This window comes from Watersipora subatra, chromosome 10 (genome assembly GCF_963576615.1).
Source record: "Watersipora subatra chromosome 10, tzWatSuba1.1, whole genome shotgun sequence".
NCBI classification, from domain to species: Eukaryota; Metazoa; Bryozoa; class Gymnolaemata; order Cheilostomatida; family Watersiporidae; genus Watersipora; species Watersipora subatra.
Genome location: NC_088717.1, coordinates 16,549,798 through 16,571,741, shown reverse-complemented (window position 1 = coordinate 16,571,741; position 21,944 = coordinate 16,549,798). Strand labels below are relative to the sequence as shown.

At 34.4% G+C, this 21,944-nt stretch overlaps 1 protein-coding gene across 1 annotated transcript; it reads left to right on the top strand.

The window, feature by feature from the left end:
- Positions 1-159: 159 nt before the first annotated feature.
- LOC137406035 (ELMO domain-containing protein 1-like) lies at positions 160-18,942 on the top strand. Its single transcript, XM_068092553.1, has 9 exons — positions 160-206; positions 3,945-4,005; positions 4,868-5,009; positions 9,045-9,177; positions 9,415-9,538; positions 10,400-10,533; positions 11,416-11,484; positions 14,031-14,164; positions 18,010-18,942. The coding sequence occupies exons 2-9, from the start codon at positions 3,997-3,999 to the stop codon at positions 18,180-18,182; spliced, it is 918 nt and encodes a 305-aa protein (XP_067948654.1). The 5' UTR covers positions 160-206; positions 3,945-3,996; the 3' UTR covers positions 18,183-18,942.
- Positions 18,943-21,944: the final 3,002 nt, after the last annotated feature.

Below are 21,944 nucleotides of genomic sequence, written 5' to 3'. Positions count from 1 at the left end.
TTTGCTGCTAAAAAAAGTTTTTTAGAATTTATTCTCAACAGCGCTTGATGAACTAGTGTCAGAAAAATTGAATAAAGCTTTGAACGCTCTTTACGTTATTACTTGAGCATTACTAAAAGTGAGTAGCTTAGTCTAACTTTAGCGAGTCATGGAATTTGCGACATTTTGATTTTTTTCTGTGATTCAAAATCGCTTCCAGCCTGGAGGTTTGTTTGTTTGTTTGTTTGTGAATGTTATTTATTGAGGTTTTCATGAGAAAATAGTGTTCTGTTGACCTCATAATTAAAAATTAAAGCTAATACAATGTGGTATAATATGATAATTGAGAATAAAATTGATAGTGGCTACAATAATATGATTTCTATAAGAGGATAATAAGATCGTTGATTGAGCTGAGTATATATATATATAGTGTATATATATATGCAAGCTGAGTTGATTGAGTATTTAGATTCCAAGTTAGTAATTATTAGTATGGTCATTTTTTAAAAAATTTTAACGCGGGTGACACAATACTCTACTATTCTTATGTCAGCTATGGTTGTAAAGTGACAACCGATGGTTTTTAATAATTTTAATTCAATGTTGTTAGTATACCAGTGTTAGTAAATAAAATATAGAATGGTCAGTAGTCACAGTATGGCCAGTTAATCAATATCAAATGACAGCTCATTCACAGGATCTAATACCTCTTCTTTCATAATCTTGATAGCGTTATATTTAAAAGATTGTCTGCCATAGTTCTTATTAATAGATGGTGTTATTAATGAGCATTGCGATCTTAGGCTTATTTGGTGTCTCTCGCTATCCTGTTGAATATATTTGTATAGAGCACTGGCCACTGTAGCTACCTCCACTTTGCCTATCAACTGCCTGTAAAAGAAAGAACGCCGACTGGCGAGAGTATGTAGGCCCAATAATCGACGACCATCAGTTACTGAGAAGGATTTAGGTGCTTTGCATATTACTCACACCGCTTTATTTTAGCAAGCCTCAATTTGGTCTGAATGACATTTACCAAGAAACATAAACAAAGTAGCACAATATTCAAGACGACTTCGGACTATTGAAGTATATATTAATTTAGCATCTTCAACAGACAAAAGATGTCGAATCTTACGAAGAGCATATAAACATTGTTTTGCCTTGATCACTGTTAGTTTTATATGCGTATTGAAACCAAAATTTGCATCAATTGTGACCCCAAGTAATTTTATATTGTGTTCAATTTGGATTTCAGTGTTGCATAGCTTCAAAGTTCTATTATAATCAACTGCTCGTTACTAATCAACAAGGTTACCATAATTAGCAAGCAGCCAAGCAAGTAGAATTTGTGGCAAAGAAATTTATAGAGAAGGCAAAACTTATTACTTTAAGATTAAGTTAATGAATAGGAGTTTTATATTCAGTTTGCAAAATATGGTAGGCCTGAGAGGTCATAAGTGGAGATAAAAATATATATTATGCTTGTCCGTATACACTACTGCAAGTTGATGAGACTGAGTCAAATTTCGAACGTGCTAAATAGTTATTGTGAGATATTTGTTACGATTAGTTTCTTTTTAAGTACTGGGGTATATGTGCTAATGTAGAATCACCCGCACTTCGAACATGTGGGTCGCTAGGGAAGTAGCCTATATATTTCTTTTACAGTATGTTTTATTGTTTGTTTTACCAAAATAAGTGATTAGTGTATTTGGATGCAGGTATTAGATTTAATTGCTATAAGTATTTTTTCAATGTTTGTATCAACTTGTAAAATATAATATTCTCTGTAAGTTGTAGGACTTAATTGGGTTTTTTTAAACGAATTGATTTACTGATTAGCATTAAGGTTTCATCTCATGATTTGAGGAATAGCTAGACTGTAGCAAAGTTTACTTTATCAAACTTATTAGGCACTTGTTTTTGTCAATAAATTCTGTTCTGGAGATTTTAGTAGTCTATTTAATTGTCTCTGTTTTCTAGTCTGGTACAAACTCTGTATTAGTTATATGTAGTTTAGTAATATAGCATGTTTGTTTTGCCAGTGCATACTCTATGTAAAGTTAGTTTACTTCAATCCACAAGAGTGACAATTTAGTTTTTCTAACTGGATATAAACATAGTTTTAGCTGAGACAAGGGCAGCAAAATGTTAACAATAAAGCCAAGAAAGTTTTGGTCAAAAAGGCCAAAGTTGCAAGTTTATTACATTAGATGACAGATGATGTAGTTTGTAACATTAATTCATAAGAGAAAATGATTGACGGACTCAATTGTGCTTTAAAATTGCTAATAGACCTTTGAATTTTATTTTAATAAAATGTGCAGGATTGACTAGGTCTCAGCAATCACTATGCGATATTTGTGTATAAAGATTTACGCGTTTGTTGCACTTGCTCTATAATGATTTACATATATACCAGTGTATGTATAATTTTAATGCCTTTGACTTCATTAAACTTACTTTCATGTGTGAGCAACTAATTACAATAAAAATGGTTTTACTGTTAACTTGTTTTTAAAAAATAGTTATTTTAAGAAAATGTTTCATCGTGTATTCACGATGCTTACCCTAGGACACTTATGTATTCGCGGCATCTAATTTTCGCGGCAACATCCTCTCGCGAAAATTTCATGAGCGAAACTAAACTATCATAACGAACGAGCGAAAACGCGAAATTAAATGGCTTTGTTCATTGACATTCACAATAAAATCGTCATATTAGAAATGCAGGCAATTTTCGTGTGTGGTTCGGCTCATTGGGCAATTTTTGCTAAACTCCTTATAGCTAATACACCGACTGAGCAGCATGGCAAAACAAATTAAGATAATAAGTTTTTTTTTGGAAAAGCCTAGACAAATAAAGAAGATGATGATATTAGTTTAGTCATTAAATTTGTAACTGATGAGAATGACAGTCTGGCAGGGAAAGTCATAAAATTGAATAATAATTATTGTGGTGATAAATTTTATTACCAACCAAAAGCAATAACAACCCGGAGCCATGGCCACCGCGTGCTATAAATACTTGAATTCTAATATTGGTACCACATCAGTCACTGCGGCAGGGACCTTGACGTCATTGATAGTCCAGGAGACAAATGGCAGCAAGCGATCAAATTGCATTATTGATCTCGCCTACACATTTCTACCTTTGGTTCACAAATACAAACTACAGTACTTTTCGGACTATTAGCCGCTACTTTTTTCTGATGATTTGAGCCATGCGGCTCATATAAGGGTGCGGCTAATCTGTGGCTTTTTCTGTCACTGCGTACTAACGGGAATGTCCAATTAGTGCGCTTCTAGCGGTGAAAGAAAATATGAAACAATGCCTCACGGTACTGTTCTGTTAGGAACTAAGTTAAAAAGTGTCGGATAATATGAAACTGTGCCGTTCTGCACTGTTCCGTTTTAAATGGCAAAGTTGCTGCCACGTTAAAAAGCACAGTCCTTAGTTTTGCGGCCTATACTAAGGTGCGGCTTATGTATTGTTTTATTATCGTTTTTTTGGAAAATAAAGCAGATGCAGCTTATATAGAGGTGCGGTTTATAGTCCGAAAAGTAAGGTAGTCCCAAATTGAAAAATATTTCGTACCAGTGAACTGGACCTGAGGAATCTAATGATTTTTGTTCCACTGCATTTATTTTCACATCACTATATTTTCGCACTCATTAGAGCTGCGAAATTAAGTTGCAGCGAAATTTTACTCTGTATGCTACTCACGAAACTAAATACTAGCGAAATATAAGTGTCCTAGGGTATATGTTAATTGTAACTAAGGTTGTAAGTATATCACAAAAGTTATTTGACATCTCGTAGGCTAAGTTCAAGTTACATGTAGAATTTGTTTGTCCTTTCCAAATAACTATATACTGACATTGCATAGTTTAATTTATGACTATATTTTATATGCCCATTTGACTCACAGGCTGTATGCATTGATTTTCTGTTTTAGAGAACTGAAAGGTCTTTTTTGCCACTGGTCGTTGTTCAGATGTGCAATTCAAATGTATAAGGTAAGGTATTTCAAGGGGAGAAGATGGAACAACGCATAGTCTTCTTCAAACCTAAGCTTTTGTTTATAATTCACTAGACCACTCTAATGACAACTTCCTTTCACGAGAATTCTCTTGAAAGTAAAAACTTTTATCGTATTACATACATAATTTCATATATAACGTACAGTGTCAAGTTGGTGGACGTTCTCAAATTCAACTTGAACAATGGTGGTTCTATTGTAACGTTAAAACATTTTTTCCTCCCTTGTCATACTTTCGAGATAAAATGACGCATAGGGGCATTTTGGGCTTCTATTATATTTTTTTTCTTTTTCTGTTTAAGACATCATTTTTTCATATTTGCATCAGTCTTTGCTGTGGAGAAAAAAGGAAAACATTATTGAAGTCGACACAGAAATTGTTTGCTCCCCTTAACATTTAATGCAAAATTACTGTATTCATAGACCACCCTAAAGCCTAAGCCAAGTGAAAGTGATAAGAAAAAGGGACAGTTGTTGATACAAACCAATAATACCCTTGTTGCTTAACAGTCATTAGGTTGAAAGTTTAGTCAAGTTTTTTCATGTTGATGAGTCTAAGGGGAAAGTATGAAATGGATGAGGCTATTTACATGTCTTTTACGCAGAAGGAAAGCCATATAAATAGCCTGGAAGATGGAATCCGTATAATATGGAAGATGAAATCCATATAATGTATACATGTATATTCTCAACATGTATTACTTATGATGCTGAAGCATTCATTGTGCAGGAATTATTTTTCTATCGCCTGACAACATCAAGTTAATCGTACTCTTACACTGTGTAAAAGTGATTTCAAATCTAGTTTTTGGTGAGTAGAGTCTGACCTGCTGCTTCAGGTGGTGCTTTTGGTTCGGCAACTGCTGTCAGTCTACACACACTTTATGTGGAAGTGGATCATTCGCAGACTAACTGGAAGGTGTGAACTACTGAGAATTCAATATGACGCAGAGCCAGGCACATCTCGTACTACTCAAACAGGTTTGTAGCCAATGCTAATTAATATACGGTAAACATTTCTATAATGTACACCTCCTATAATGTATACCTCCTATAACGTATACCTTCTAGAACATAAATTCCGCATACCGCAACGAATTTATGGGACGTTTTTGCATTATACAACGTAAAGAAGTCCATGTAATGAAAAGTGTCAAGTCGGTACAAATTTGATTTGATTAATGAGACTCTCGTAGTTAGCCTTAAGAATATTGCTTTATCTTTTATTGCACTTGAAACAGAGATAAAAACATCGTATAGAGCTCTATTTCTCTAATATATATATATATATATAATTATCCTGGTAATATACGTCGCCGTTAGAGACCGTCAGGTGTGTCAACACAGCACAGAACAGAAGTGGCCCCGCAATATCTATGAAGTACTTCAACAGGCTGGAGTGTCACAGTTGGCAACGCCTACTTGGTGCAGGCGAGTGTCGATATACCAAGCTTTATGTCACGAGTTTCAGTGTAGCCAAAAATACTCTTTAGTCCTAACCTCAAAACCTGTCGACAGGAAGACATGCGGTCAGACAGACAACCGCTCCTAGTATGTATTGTAAAGCTACAGTATAGCTTCGCTTTGCTTTAGATGTACGAAGAAAACATTTTGCAATATTTCTTCTTTGCAGAATAAACATTGTTGTCTAGAAAAGATGAAAACAACCAGTGTAAATTAACATTGAAGGTGTGGTCTTCCCTGAGCTTATAAAATGATCATATTCAAGAACCATAAACCGAGTTACATTGGTAACTCGGTTGGTAACTCATTGGTAAAAAGTAAACAAAACATGTCAGTGTGAACCATTAATGCTTCAGTTGCTCTACAGTTCTTAGATTAGCTAAGTGAAATCTAGTTTCTTTTTGTTGAAAGAGCTAAATGGGTTAGTTTAAAAATGTCTTATAATGGATCAGGCAGTTTACATGCTTTTTACTGTTCATATAATATACTAGAAATTCCACTGTCATACAGCCCACGACCAAAGTGATATTGGAAAAAAGAAGGGGCACTGATGGTTGAGAAATGCAATATTAGCAGTCAAATGGCACTGCAGTGCAATAGGATAACTGCAATGGTAGCTGTAATGTACTGGGTGTGGGTGTTATTATATACAACAAACAGCAATAATGAAAGGAAAAGATTATATGTTTATATCTCTCTCCTGCAATAGGAGAAATGCAATATTGGCCAATATTAGAAGTAAAATGCACTGATATTATTAGAATAACCAATATTATTAATACAGTAATAATAGAAAACCAATGCACAATTTTGTTTACATTTCAAAACGTCATAGCTAACAATATCAAGAAGTTGTGACATTTATACAGACTTTTAGAAAATCTATTTAAAGAAGTGTTTGGTCATGACAAACAGCAATAATGAAATAAAAAGATTATATGTTCATATCTCTCCCTCTGCAATAGGAGAAATGCAATATTAGAAGTAAAATGTGCTGATATTATTAGAATAAGCAATATTATTAATACAGTAATAATAGAAAACCAATGCACAATTTTGTTTACATTTCAAGACGTCATAGCTAACAATATCAAGAAGTATCAAGAAGAATATCCAAACTTATAATTAAATATTGTAATAATCTCATTAGAATCGTTAGAAAAAAATAGCATCGTCCTTTCCATTACTTTCACTGCTTTGGACATCAGTTAGAATACCAAAGTACTCAAAAGTTTCCAAAATGTCAGTTACTTTGAAATCGGCAAGAACGAAACGATTTCTGTACTTCTATGTTAATTACACAAACCGTCGCCAATTCGACAATGCTGTAGACTGGTAAAGTGTGCATGTTATTTTTTTTGGGAAATGTGCACGACTTAATTGTTCTCTTCTCTGTCGCTCGGCGTTTCGTTTGCCGGTCTTTATGTTGATAAAAGTAAGACTTGGCCAGTTTTAATAACGATTTTCAGCCAAATTAATCTGTCTATTTATGTATAATCCGATCAGATGGATTAGTTTTCAGATTTTGCGGTAGCCTTTTAAAGACTTAGTAACATGTTTAAATAGGTTTGTATGTGTTTTGTATCGTTATTATACTTTAACGAATCTACAAAAAAATGGTTAAATTTGTTGATGAGATTTCGATGCAAGGGTTTCGACGTTGTTGATGAATAATTTTCGTAAGTTGTGTGCACATGCATTTATCATAAAAACTTTCAAACATTCGCTCTGCTCGTTTGTTCATGGGAAAATCCTTATGACGTAAACATTCCCGAAATGGGTTATTTACGTTCTAGGAGCGTATACTGTATACACTTTTATTGGGCAGTCCTCAATAATTTTTACGAAAAACATGTCTTATACATGGTGCCAACCAAAAATAAATAAGCTGATAAATCGAAAGTATTGGCATGTGATGTCATAAACGCAAAAATTAAAAATTATTTGAAGAAGACTTGAACCTACCAAGTTTAGATACGCATGTTATATCCTTTAACAGAATATTGAAGAAATTAGCAATACAAATGTTGAGTTAGAAATTAGCAATACAGTTAATGATACAATCAAATAATTAGCAATACAATAATCACATTATCATAAATAAAATATCATGACCGTCTGTCACATTATCACATGATTTATTTGTTATGACATAACCATCATGTGTTCGATTTAGTTTTGTTTATAAAACACACTGTAATTCGTTCAACAGCTATTAAACAAGGATATGAGTATTCTCGGCAATTATGTATAGGTCTAAGATAACCGTATTATATGGGCATCAATGTGAAAAGGCTCAAGAATATATTTAAGAATCTACATGTAAACTGGAATAATAGTAATTAATAACAATAATTGTCACGTTAACTTATGTTAACGACTGTCAAGCCCTCTGAGGTGTAGTCTCGGCTATATGGGATGCGTATGGTGTGTAGTTAGAGGTTGTAATAGATATACAGAGCTAGTCAAACTTTTACTACGTAGACTTTAAATTAACTCAATTTATTATTTTGTTTTTACATTTCATTTTTAATAATATAATATAAATATAATATGTTGTCCAGCCAACTCATTGTCACTCATTTGAGGCTTTATATTTTTCGTATCATTTTTACTTGTCTTTTTTTAACCGTTTTGTTGAATGCTTCAAGTAATGGTCAGGAAATGTTTGGCCCGTTTTTCCATGATCGTTTGCTTACATTCTAAGAAAAGCGCTTCCTTCTTCCTTTTTCACCATTGTTACCACTCGCGGTAGTTTGTTTGGGATCCATGTTTTTAGAACTATGTAGAGAAAGTATGCAAGACTGCTTAGTATTACTCAGCTGTCATATAGCCAAACTATGTAAATGAAAATTGTATACTCATGTACTGAATTTTAATTTTGTGGTATTTTTAATACTGTAATACAGTAATCAGTTAAATCCTTTTTATCCGTCATACAGTATTTTAATTTACTGGAGTTCATATTGGAAGCTGAGCGAGATATTTTATCATATTTATGTCATATGTCAGATGATTTGTATAACAGTTTGATCGCAAGTCAAAGTCTGTACATTGATCGGGCCAGGAGCTTATTAAGCCTTTACAATTTCTGTTATTATTTGTACACTGATGCATCGAAGTGAGCTACTGTTAAATGGCTTTCGATTTCAATCTGAGTTAGCCAAGTCAATCCACTTAAATTCTATTAGACAGAGTGACATGCACTTTATTCAAATTCTATTAGTTGTACTTCGCTGTAATGGATTCATTAATTAGAATCACGAAAGTCTGTTGGTAGATTCCAAGATTGACAGGTGTTGGTTGCTGGAGGTGTGTCTTGTCATCTCTATGTACGTCAGCATCACGTCCTTTAGCTTATGCATAGACTTGAAAACATTGCAGTATTCTAAATATATCCCACATCCTAAATGTATGCCACAATGTATTGCATATGTCCCACATGGTAGGTGGAGGTTAAACAAATTACTGTAGATGTTTGGTCATAGATGTTTGGTTAACGAAAATGGAGTTTATCATTACATCTGTGAAGATTCTATTGGTATCTTGCAGAGTTGTCTCTTCGCCACTCCAAGTGTACGGAATGCCGTGCGCTTGTGGAACAATCGGATGAAGGAACTGACCTGAAAGAACAAGTAGCTTCTGTGATGGATGCAAAGAAAATACTTCACGATAAACATCCAGTGTAAGTTCTATTATGGACTCATCACATGTTTCATAGAGTTGTGTTCTCTTAGAATATGGGCTGGTCTTTATTGTTACCCATTTGATATACTCTCACAGGAAAAGTTATTTTTAGCAGTTTGTGTTGCATGTTTACTGGCTGGCCAAGCTATGTTCTGTCTTATCCCAATGTATTGTTCAGTTTTGTTTCACTAAGAGATTAAAAGCACCAACTCATGCATGCTCTTCTCCCGAGCAGGTTTAGACCGAGGTTCACTGAGTGCGCAGAGAAGATTGTTGGGTTTGCTCGGCTGGTACAGGACCTAGACACGCTTCGGAGTGAGAAATATGACGAGGCACAGCATGGGGCGGAGTTACTTGATGTATGCCTCTTTTCTATCCATAGTTTCTGTTGTACATGCCTGCTTATTACAAGAATAGTAGTGCTTTTTATCTTTGCTCCTAAATTTTTCTGCGGTTTCATCTCTATTTATCTGCGGTTTAACGATCACGTGGCATGGCATAGGTTTTTATTGGTTTTTATCGTTTCATTAACAATAATTTAAACAGCGGCACAGCCAATTTAATAGGTTATACGTGTTATAAGGTGCCAATAGATGAACACAATTTTTACTTGACACACAAAAATATGTCACTTTGTTATCCACAAAGTCAAGTAGATTAAACAATGAATCCATGGTGTAATTAATATTATAGCCCCTCTGCGGTATTGAGCATTTGGTAGCTTGCAAATGATTGGACCATTGGTTTTTAACTCTTTAACACTTTGGAGTGTTGTTACATGTAAGTTACAGAGCTGCCAGGTGACTTGCCAAAGTCTTGTGTGTACAAAAGCGTCAGACTGTTAAGTGCCTCATCAGCAAAAGACATATAAATCTAATCAGACTTTTTAATATGTACAGCATTTGCCGTTAACCTCATTGGCCTATCAGCACATCCGTATCAAGTTTGTGGTCGCTTTTGACACAAACAACCTACAATGGCTAACTTGGTTTTTCTGATTCTCGAAATACGATTACTCCTAAAACGCATTCCCGTAATGACACTTTGGTATAGAAAGTTTGTGTCCGCATACGGTTTGCTATCTGACAGCTTGCAACCTAGCTAAATTTCAATGGTCATGATTACCATGACCAATGGAGGGTTTTGAAAGATGTAATTGTAGGAGTCAACACCAGTGGAGTTCGTAAATGTTGCATCGAAATGATTTTTTGTTTTGTCAGTTGTGGGCAACGCTCAAGCCTGATGATGCTTTGGAACAGAGGTTTACTAGACAATGGGGGGACATCGGTTTCCAAGGCACTGATCCCGCTTCAGACTTCAGGGGAATGGGCTTACTCGGTTTCTATAACCTCATGTATGTCTGTAAAACTACATGTACTATAGCGGGTAATCAGCTTTTGAATTACAGCTGATATCTCTATCATTGAATTTGCAACGTAAATGATGAGAAGGACAATAGATATAAGCGATGTGCGACTTGTGCAATCTGGGATCTACTCCGATCAAGTATTTGTTGACTTTTCATGTAGTCATAGACACCAATAAGAAATTAGGGAAACATAACTAATGTTAAACTTGATGTTAAATAACATAGTTGGAGGCCTAAGCAACTCAGTATTATGAAAAAGTATTTGTACATGTGTCTCATTGGCGGCACAAAGATGGAAAGAAATCGCTTTGTAAGGATCATCTATGTTTTAGTTACCGTACTTTTCGGACTATTAACCGCACCCCTATATAAGCCGGATCTGCTTTATTTTCAAAAAACCGATAATAAAACAATACATAGGCTGCACTTTTGTATAGGCCGCAGAACTCTGGGCGGTGCTTTTAACGCGGCAGCAACTTTGCTGTTTAAAACGGAACACTCCCTAGCGGCACTGTTTCGTATTAACCGACGCTTTTTAACCTAGTGCCTAACGGAACAGTACCATTAGGCATTGTTTCATATTTTCTTTCGCCACTAGAGGCGCACTAACCGGAGATTCTGGTTAATGTGCCCTAGTGGTGAAAGAAAAAGCCATAGATTAGCCGCATTCTTATATAAGCCACATGACTCGAATCATCAGAAAAAAAGTAGCGGCCAATAGTCTGAAAAGTACGGTAGTAGCTTTTAGCATTATCTGCCAATAATTTTTTTCCCATCATGTTCGTGATATTTTATCTCCTCATCTGACCCAGAAACTCTGCTTTTGTCTTTAAAACCCTGGCTAGATTAGAGTTGTACTTGTTACAGCTACTTCAGTAAGCAGCATACAGCGTTGGCACGGCATACACTTGTACAGTCAGTTCATCCCAAATATGGGTGAGTCATTTGTATACTTTTCCTTTCAGTGCTTCAATCTATACACTTTCACGCATTTGCCCTGTTCACCTTGTGATCAAAATCTTGCAGTTTTATATACATTAAATATGAAATTCAATCACATGTCAGAGTCATGATTTTATTTTGCACTTATCAAATGATGCACTGAACTGTTATATTGCTAAATATTTTAATGTTATGTCAAAAGGGGTAATATGTATCCATAAGCTCAAGAATTTCAAGTCTGCCTCGTATAAGTCTTTGTTTTTGCATTTTTGACACCACATGTGAACATCTTTCTTTTTATTTATTTTCTGTGGCACCGAATGCAAAACACATTTTAATAAAAATTATAATGGATCGCCCATTAAAACTATATATGTATAATGTATATGGGTCTTACAATAGAACTCGCCCATAAAGTGTGATTAAACAACTCAAATGTTTTACGTTTAAATTATTACAAAGTAAAAAAAATGTCAAAATGGATAAGTGTTAACTTGGATAGCACCAATCCAAACATCAATAGGCACAAAGTACGACTTCCAGCGACCAACACTTATTGATATAAAAAGCATTATTATGTGGTGTCCCCGACAGTTTTTGTTGCAAAAAGTGTGACATGAAAGCATTGGGGTGTGAAATGTAAGATAATGTATTCAAAGAAAGCATTATTTTATTTTGCAAATTCGTTTTCTTGTCATCTGCGAAGTTGAATTCACTCTGCCGATGGTACCAATGTAACAGGAACGCCGCATCACCTTGTGTTCCTGTTACATCGGCAACCTGTATTAAGGATAACTAACCTAAATAACTGGAATCAAAAGATATAAACGTGTATGATCACTGTTATTTTATGTTGGAAGTAACATTACTTCAAATTAATGACATAGTGTTATCATTTGGCAATATTACCAATGTAACCGGGAAATGGTGTCCCCTTGTGTCTCATTTACATCGACAACCTGTATGTATGGTAAGACAGGCAATTGTTTTATGTAGACTATAATGTTTGCACGCCATAGTTAACTGTTCTTATGGCACTGTAACCTTATTATCCAAGTATTAAAGCAGCTGAAAGATGATTAAGCATGTGTCTTTTTGTTTGATAAAAAGGTTTTTCGATATGGTGTCCCCTGTTACATCGGCAACCTGTCCCTTACCTGTTGTAGCAACACCAATATACTGCAAAATTTAAAAAACAAAACTGCAAATAACTGTTTTGTTTACAAAATTTTAATACTTAGGCTTCCCAAAAATAATGCTAAATCTAGTGTAGGGGTAATTTGGGATTTTGACCTCTATGTCACACTTTGCGGGCGAGTTCTATGGAAAGACTCATATATAAATAGACATTGCAATCGTTTCTCAATACGTCTCCTTTCTAGTCATTTTTTACATCTGACCATATGAGCATAGAGTTCCTGTATACCTCTATCTTAGCGTGCTTAGTCTCGGCTGCCATGCAGTTGTACAATATGCCTTAAAACCCAGCTAAAACAAGATTTACTTATGCTGCTGATTCCCTGTGAAACTTAGCAGTTTGAACGTTTCAGATGTCTTATAGATCAGTTTAGAGCCACCATAATAATGTCAATAGCATCTCAATGTTTCATCAATATCTTCAAGTAAAAACATAAAATGGATATGTACATGTATATAAACAATTTCTCACTTGTTATATCTGGAAGTAGTATTTAACAAATCTATTCCATGACAGTTGCAATCAATTAGACCACTAGTGATTTGGTATCACATTCAGAAATTCAGAGACATCACTTAGTTAGCTATCGTACTAGCCATAGTTTAGTCATCTACATTCATGTATGGTAGGTTTCTGACATCTATAAATGTAAGAAATCTATATCTGCAGTAATCCCTCTAGAAGTGAGACGACGCCAATTCGTTTCTGTTATTATCATAGTCACAGATGTGAAGCTTTGCTTCAACTTTTATACAAATAGAGCATGATTTTTCCATTAGAATTCAGGACTTTTATCAAAAGATTTTATACTATCTATGGTCTAATATAGCTGCAGTTAATATACTACCTATAGTCTGATATAGCTTCAGTTAATATACTATATATAGTCTAATATAGCTTCAGTTAATATATTATCTATAGCCTAATATAGCTGCAGTTAAGATACTATCTATAGTCTAATATAGCTGCAGTTAATATACTATCTCTAGTCTAATATAGCTGCAGTTAATATACTATTTATAGTCTAATATAGCTGCAGGTAATATACTATCTATAGTCTAATATAGCTGCTGTTAATATACTATCTTTGATTGCTCGAAACCAAAATAAACATTTTTGTGACAGAAACACAAATTTATTCTTCTCAATCATCGGTAGAGATTCAACTTGTGCCCTTTACTTCTGGGTTTTCTCACATTTCATAATTGATGAGCATGTAAGTTTAGGATGAAATATATCCAGGTTTCAACGCTCTCTCGTATCTGTATGAATAACAGTTATCGCTGTGACTTTTCTCTGCACAAATCGCTCGTCTTCTACGCGTGTCTACTTGTACTTTCAGGTATTCGTTTGCCATAGTTGGTATAAACCTAACTGAGCTCTGTCTGAGGTTCATGAAAAATGGCTGTCTCAAGGCCCATTTCTATAACATGGAGGGGACAACCCCAGCCCTTGATGACTTCCATCAAGTATATTGTAAGTAGCCTTGTATCATCTTATATTTAATACCAATGAAAAAATATTTAATTTATGTTGCAACCAGTATTTAGTTCCTAAGAATTTATAATCAATGGTGCCAGATGAAAATAGAAATTCAAAGCAGTTTTCACTAACACAAAAGATTCATGGAGATTCCCTGTTTGTCATCTTTGCTGTGGACTTGTCATATCCTCCTATGTTGTTTTTTGTGAAAATGTCCTAAACAAGTACATTAACAGAAGCTTTTGTTCCGGCTAAGTTTGACTTGGCAATTTATACATCCTATGTCATTTCTTATCTTTTTGATAAAGTCTCAATTATCATTGTATGGAAACTTGCTTTTGCTAACAGTCATAATTCATTTTTATAAATATGTACATAAATGTATATATTTATATATAAATACCTATATAAAAATATATATAATTTATATATTTGAATTTATATAAGTTTTGTTGATGACTACTAGTTTTACTAGCCCAATGCCCGGATCGCACTAGTGATAAAATAATGACCCAATGAATTTGAGTAACATACCTCGTAAGGTAGTAGTCTAAGTCTTTACTAAAATAATAGTGATTTTTAAGCCAGCTTAATAATTGCTACATTACTCGTAACGATCAACTGTGTTAATCAATAACCCCAAGTGATGAATGTCATGACAGTCGTTCATCGCCATAGTCAGTTGAATGGTCGTAGTGTAGTAGTTTAGGTCGCTAGTCTTCAGACCTGGAGGTTCCGAGATCAAATCCTCTGCGACGTGGATTGTTTATTGCTAGATTTTAATTGCTTCAACTCGACACAGGGCTGGCAGAGAACTGAAGACAAACAATGACATCTATAAATCTCAAAGTTTGTGTGTGTGTGTGTGCGTGTGTGTGTGTGTCTAGTTCGGTTTGTCCAGATATTGCTGGACAAACTGAACCAGACTAAAATTTAGGAATAACGAATCCGTATCACAGAAGATTTGATCTCGGATCTTCCTGTTTACCAGGTAAATACCTTACCAATTAAGCTACAGAAGATTGTTATATTCATTAGGCGATATATGTCGCTATGGGGGTGAAAATGTGTTACTGCTCTCCAGATATGGCACGATGTAGTTTTATGCCAGCTCTCATGGCTCTTATCAGTAAGCTTACTCAAATTAGCCATTGGCATATCGCCCGGCTAATGGCAAGTGGCAGGCAACTACATTAACTCTTACTGTTTATAAGCTGATTTTAGTACCTGTGCAACGCCGGGCATTGTGCTAGTTTATATATATATCTCAGTGTTTGTCTGTCATTTGTGTGCCCAGTCCGATCGACATGCGCTACCGATCGAGCTCAAGGACACAGAATAGTTTTCAATTTTGTCATTGAAAAATTCTCAACTTAAGTTTAAATTATTAAAATTTTAATTATTTTTGCTGAACCTATAGTAGACTTTGTCACAGTTTACTAGTTCAACACACCCTTTAACTTGTGTCTTTATGGCATAATAATAAATTTACCAACTCAAATCTTAGTATTATACTGGCTTGATTGCTATTGCTAGAAACAGACTTGGAAATTCAGTTGTAATTTTTTTGATAAGTTTTATTCTATATCTGTTCAACTACTAAGATCAGTCACTTCATGTGTAACATTATAGCCACAAGGTCATAGTTAGAATCTGAGGAGTTATGTTACAAAAACAGGGATCACAGGCATTTGTTTAGTTATACATTTTAATCATTGTCAAGTACATTGCCGAGATGGTTACATCAAAATCAAACTTCTGAGGAGTCTTTCAGGTTAAATTGTATACTATATTGGATAGAGTTTAAAAAGGTAAAACTCAAAGTAAATTAAAGTATTTTTTTTCTGTTTTATTTGTTGCCATTGCTTTCAGAACATCAACTCATTCACTCAAGTACAATTATAAAAAGTAAAATTTGGCCTGTTGGTTTCTCTCTATGCACTACTCATATATATATGTCCCAACTATGTTTCATGTTTGAGTTAGTAGCCAGTAGAGCAGAGAAAAGGCAAAGACGTATCAATGCTAATAATGTTCTCACTTAAAAATGAATTTAATACGTAATGAAATGGAATTTTTAGTAGGCTAAAAGAAGTCTAATCCTGGCCAAATTTTTTGACTAGTTTTGAAAGAAAAAGTTTAACACATTTGGGTCATGAAAAGCAGAAATGGCCATGAATACACAGCTTTCTTGGTGGTGCAGGGAGTGCTCTAAGAAAACAAGTTAACTCGGTGCAATGTAAAAAATTGCCCACTTAGGGATGATGCTTGCTGGTGCAGTGTAAATGCTGGTGCTATGCAGAAATTGCTAGCTAGCTAACGCTTGTAAAAGGATCCAGAGAAGTTTGTACAGTAGTTTGTCTTGTATGAAATGTGCACAAGAATCAATGTAATCATACATGCAGAAGCTTGTATGTATTTATACGCTAGAAGGCAGGGCTTTAGAATGTAATGTGGATGCGTCAAATATTTTGAGTAGCTAGTTATATATGAGTTAAATACACACGATGATTTGTATTTACGTAGTAGAAAGTAGGCCTCTTGCAAAGACAGGAGTAAACAAGAAAATAAAACATAAAATCAAGATGAAATAAATAAAACATGAAATGAATAAAACATGAAAAACATGCCACACAAAGAAGATAGATTAATGATGTACATTATACATACATTGTACAGTATTGTTTTTATGTACCAGTCCACATCAGTAAATTAAACACTTGAAATTCTTCTGTCGATGTAGGGTTTTCTGTCTCTTCTACTTCCTTGCCACTACTAAATGGTTGTCTCCACTTGAATGCTGATCTTGTGCATGGCCTCGAACTCCAAGTCATCAGTCCTTAGCTCCTCCTTGTGTTTGCTTTAATTAATTTCTTGTTTTAATAACAATAATCACAATTGTTAATTGGTTGCCACGATACTCATTAGCAATATTAACGATACGAGCTCCTTCTTCCTATCTATTTATGACCTCCAACTTTGTTGTCATAGAAATAATTTTTCCTTTATCTGGTAACGTTTGCATCGGTCCCAGACTCCGTAGCTAAGAAATTAAATATAGATACTTGTAGTTATATACGTATGCTGAATAAAAAGTCTATAGAAAAAAGGAGTATAACGCCAAATGTGAATATTTGCTCTTGCTTACGAACTTTTCACAAAATTTCCCACGTGTAATGCTGACCTGAGAGAAGTCGGTCATCATGTCTTTTCGAAACGTTGTGAAAATGTTTTCGACTAACTGCATTTCGGCGTCATTGTTATTTCGACGTATGTAATAAGCACACCGACTGCCAAATTTGAACTCGGACGAAAATTTTCTTGAATTCATATGGTGAAATAAAGTTCATATAGTGAGGTGAAAATATCATCATGTTCAACTGTTTATGGTGAAAAATCGTATATCAGGGTAATCGCATCCTGAGGGTGCATTGTATCGCAATAATACTTAGCTACATTAGAGTTGTGTCACCCTTGAAGGTGTATTATGTTGCAAGCTGCTTCTGTAAACAAATGCATTAGTTTACAAAGGCAGTTTGTAAATTGCAATTGTCAGTTGTCATTTCAATTTTCTCGAAATAGTAAATTGCTATATATAGTTTGTTTTTGGTCACTGAAGATAAACAACTCCCATTAGTTACTGGCCGATGATAAACAACTCCCATTAGCTACTGGCCGATGATAAACAACTCCCATTAGTTACTGGCCGATACTAAACAACTCCCATTAGTTACTAGCCAGGGATAAACAACTCCCATTCAGCTACTGATATGTGTCATGCCGAGCCCATGAATTTCAAAGTTGTGCATTTGTATACTTTATCAATATTATTATTGTAGGTTATGTTTTTGTTGAGTTCAACAAGTTGTGGATGAAAGAAAAACCAAATATAATGCAGTTCAATGAAATACGAGACAAATATGAAAAACAGTTGCGAAGGCAGTTGGATAGCAGTCGTGCTCTCTTGCAACTAGAGTCTTGCCCGAGTGAGCTCGTAACACAGGATTACTAGCTGCTTTCACTTTGAGATGGCTGGTCAAAGGTCAGCGTAACGAGTGACTTGATACAAATGTCTGGCTCAGTCCTGTTATGGACCCATGTTTATGTTACATCACTGTTTAAATTACAAGATGCACAACATTCCAATAACTTCGGACATAAACCACTACACCAGCTGTTCTTTTCCTGTGTAACATACTTAACGATTTCAATCATATTCTTGATGGTAACTCTTGTTTTGCAAAATTTAGGTTTTTTTTTCTGATACAGTTCCAATGAACTCTTGACAAGTTTATTGGATCTGTATTTCTTTCGAGAGTGTAACGGGCCTTCATCAAATGGTTTTTGGTGTTTGTGATATCTAATGACTTCAAATTCTACTTGTTTTGTTACAACCAGTTTTCATTTTTGCAATAACCAGTTGGAGTGTGGCTAGCGATCGTATTGTTGTGATACAACGATAACTTTTCATTATCTTGTACCGTAGCGAGTTCATCACTAGAGCCGCCATTTATATTTTCGCTAGTCTTGAAATAGTGCAATGGTATTTTGAGGCTAAACCTTAGCTTTATGTTTTTCCAGTCACTCAACTTTGACATCTTCACATTTTTATATCTAGCATCTTGCATCACCATTAAAATTGTATAATAATCTCTACTTGCGTAAAGATTCTATAAGCTAGGGTTTGTATTGCTTTTCCTTCTTATGGCTATTAAGATTTCACGATTTTGTTGCTTTGTTCCTACTGTTATAATATATTTTTTTAAACCCGAGCAGCTGATACTGTCATCTTTTGTTCAAGTTTTCTGGCAAAAGCAATTTTGCAATGGTTAGACAACTCACAATCAAATTATAAGCTTATCATATTTCGGACAAACTTAACTGCGGAACATTGCAGTTGTAGCAGAACGCTCCAAATATATATTAGCAGGAAGTAGCGCAGAAATGATAATTTGTAGAATTTTCTTTAAAATAGCCTTGCTTACACGCAGTCGTTCAAACTTCATTCATACAGTCTCATGCCAAGCAGTGAATTTAAGTCAATCAGGCTAACTCTTCTATTGTTCTTAATAGCTTTTGCTGATTATGCATTTCATGTTCTTGTAGTTGTCAGTCCTTGTATAGTTGGTTCACCAAGTGAGTGTTTTAAGGCGCAATTACGTCCAGTAGTAGGCCTACAGTCAGACTTTGGCATACCAAGTTGGTCCAATCTGATATTTTCTTCGTAATAATTTTAAATGGTACATTTCTGATCACGTTACCCTGTTCAAATTTTTTAATTTAGCAGCGCTGGTGTGACATGGCTTTATTAAAAACTCTGCATAACAATCAATGCTTCATATTCTAATTTGTCAAAACAAATGCTGTGTTTGCCTCCTTTTTCCTACAATGATAGTGTGTTCAAGGACCACTGACTGCATCGTCATGTGTGAAACTGCTACGCGTATGTTTTCAAAAATGTTAAAATTTGATTAAGACATTTCTCAGACTTGACACCGAATATTGAACCATTCGTGTGTTGAGGTAATTCAAGGTTTTTCTGTAGATCATTGTCTGCTGAATATGTAGTCTATTGACAAAGGTAGGAGATCTAACTGCATTTTGCGAAGAGTTGCGTTTAAGCTTATAAATGGTCTGTGCTCTAAATGAACCTTTGACTTATTTCTAAATTCTCTTCCAAAAATACCGATGAACCCTTGAAACCTTTTTCAAAAACAGTGAAAAAAACATTTCATGTGCATTAGCCAATAGTCGGACAGAGTTTCTTAAAACGGGATTGGCCTAACATTCTGAACTATGCCTAATTATCCAATGCTCTGAATATGGCACCCTATTATCTATATAAATCTCAAAGTTTGCAATCTTTCTAGTTGCAGCGATGAAGTTTTAGGAATGAAAAATGTGCTTCGTACTGGATTTGAACTCTCAAAGATTGGAACTGCAAGTTTGCAAATATGGGCACCTAACTGCAATAAAAATGCTAAGCGTTTCTTACCATTAGCTATTTTATATTCGGTATCTTTATCGCTAATTGGGAATGCACCTTTTATTATTAATATTACTTTTAGCGTATGTTTTGCTTTTTAAAAATTTTAAAAGATTTTAAAATTCATTTCCTATTTTTTTAATTAGCAGTTTTCAATCGTAGTGTTTCAATTTCAAATGTCCTTTTACTAGCTCTCATTTTTGTTCTTGTGGCTATCGCTAACTATTGAATTTAACACCTTTTTACCTAGACTAGTAATATCGTCAGTGGGAATCGAATCTACGTTCTCTGTTCAGTCAGACAAAGCATCCTACAAAACAATCCGATATCTCATTTTTACGTTGTACCAGTATCAAGAGGTAATAGTGTCGATAAATTCAAAGGTTGGACGGATAGCTTCGGTTACAGCAGTAACCTTTTTTATAAACACATTTCTATGTAATAATTATTATTATTAATTCAACATATTCATTTTTATTTTTTTTAGTTGATAAAATTGTATCAATGTCAAATCATTTTTTATTGTAATCATCGTAGTAAAACAGACTATTTAGCCACTAATTGCTAATTATTTTACACTTAAACACGTTTGCAGTTGTTTTATTTGTTCTTAATTTATTTGAGCCGCACAAAACGCTTTTCCCATGATATGAAGTTTGAAAGTTAAAATGATAAATGTTAAATAAAAATAAATGTTCTGTCCAAAGACTTTTTTATTACCCGTACAACGCCGAGCATTCTGCTAGTCAGTTACTATAGCTTGAGCTAAAACATAATATTGCATGCAAGAATAATAAGCAGACAGGTTGCAGTGTCAGCGATAAGTTCACATTATCAAATCATGAAAACAAGCATTTCTGATATGAATATTGAATTGTAAACCTTCCTGATGGCTTTAGCTAAAATTAAGGGTGATCAATCTTGTTTAAGGAGAAAAAATATGTGATATTGGAAAACACCGGCGCTAGCATTGGTGTCGTAGTGGATGCTCAACCAATGTGAGCATGATCTTTTTACTTTGACATTTACACAAACACGTTTTAATTATGTTAACTTTTTCGTAAGTTTCAGTGACTAATTTAATTTATTCTCAATCGTATTGTATTATTTAGTGATAACTTCAAATTTTTAATAAATTAAACTGATTTTTTTTGTATAGTTTCCAATTTCATTTTAAGGCATACATTTTTACAAAATGATTGGGATCTATATTAAGAACTCATCCACGCACAAATGGGAGCATGCTCTGCTAACACCTGCCAAAATCTCAACTCTCCTGCATGTGTCAATGAATTTGCTCAACATTTTATCAGTTTTGACAAAAGATTCTTGCAGAAAAGCTTGCAGTCGGCTGGGATAACCAACAGCTGCTCGAGTTATTGTTGCAATGGCTGATTTTCTTACTGGCTGTCATTGAACATTTAAATTTGCAAGTATTTTAGTTTGCTTGTAGAAGTTTTTTATTTGAAAATTGGTATGCTAAAAATCGAATTTGTTGATTATTAGCTGTCGTATTTAGGCCTATTAAATCACACTGAAAGTCAACAAATTCTTCATTTCAAATAACTAATCAAGTGAACCGCATATTTGTCAAAGCTTTCTCACCGCTTTTGACTGAGAAGTTTGTATCCGCCTATTTTATTGTCATAGTTTGTGAAATTACATAATCATGAATCATATTTCAAAGTAATTTGTACATATATTTCATAAGCAGACATGTAGTGTACTCGATATATCACTATAGGGTAGTTGCTCGGCTCCAGCATTTTATGATTTAGCAGCAGTAAG

Excerpts from the sequence above, each read along its gene's own strand:
- LOC137406035 (XM_068092553.1), top strand. Across the intron at positions 5,010-9,044 it reads ATCTCGTACTACTCAAACAG|AGTTGTCTCTTCGCCACTCC; the intron begins GTTTGTAGCCAA and ends GGTATCTTGCAG. Across the intron at positions 9,178-9,414 it reads CTTCACGATAAACATCCAGT|GTTTAGACCGAGGTTCACTG; the intron begins GTAAGTTCTATT and ends TCTCCCGAGCAG.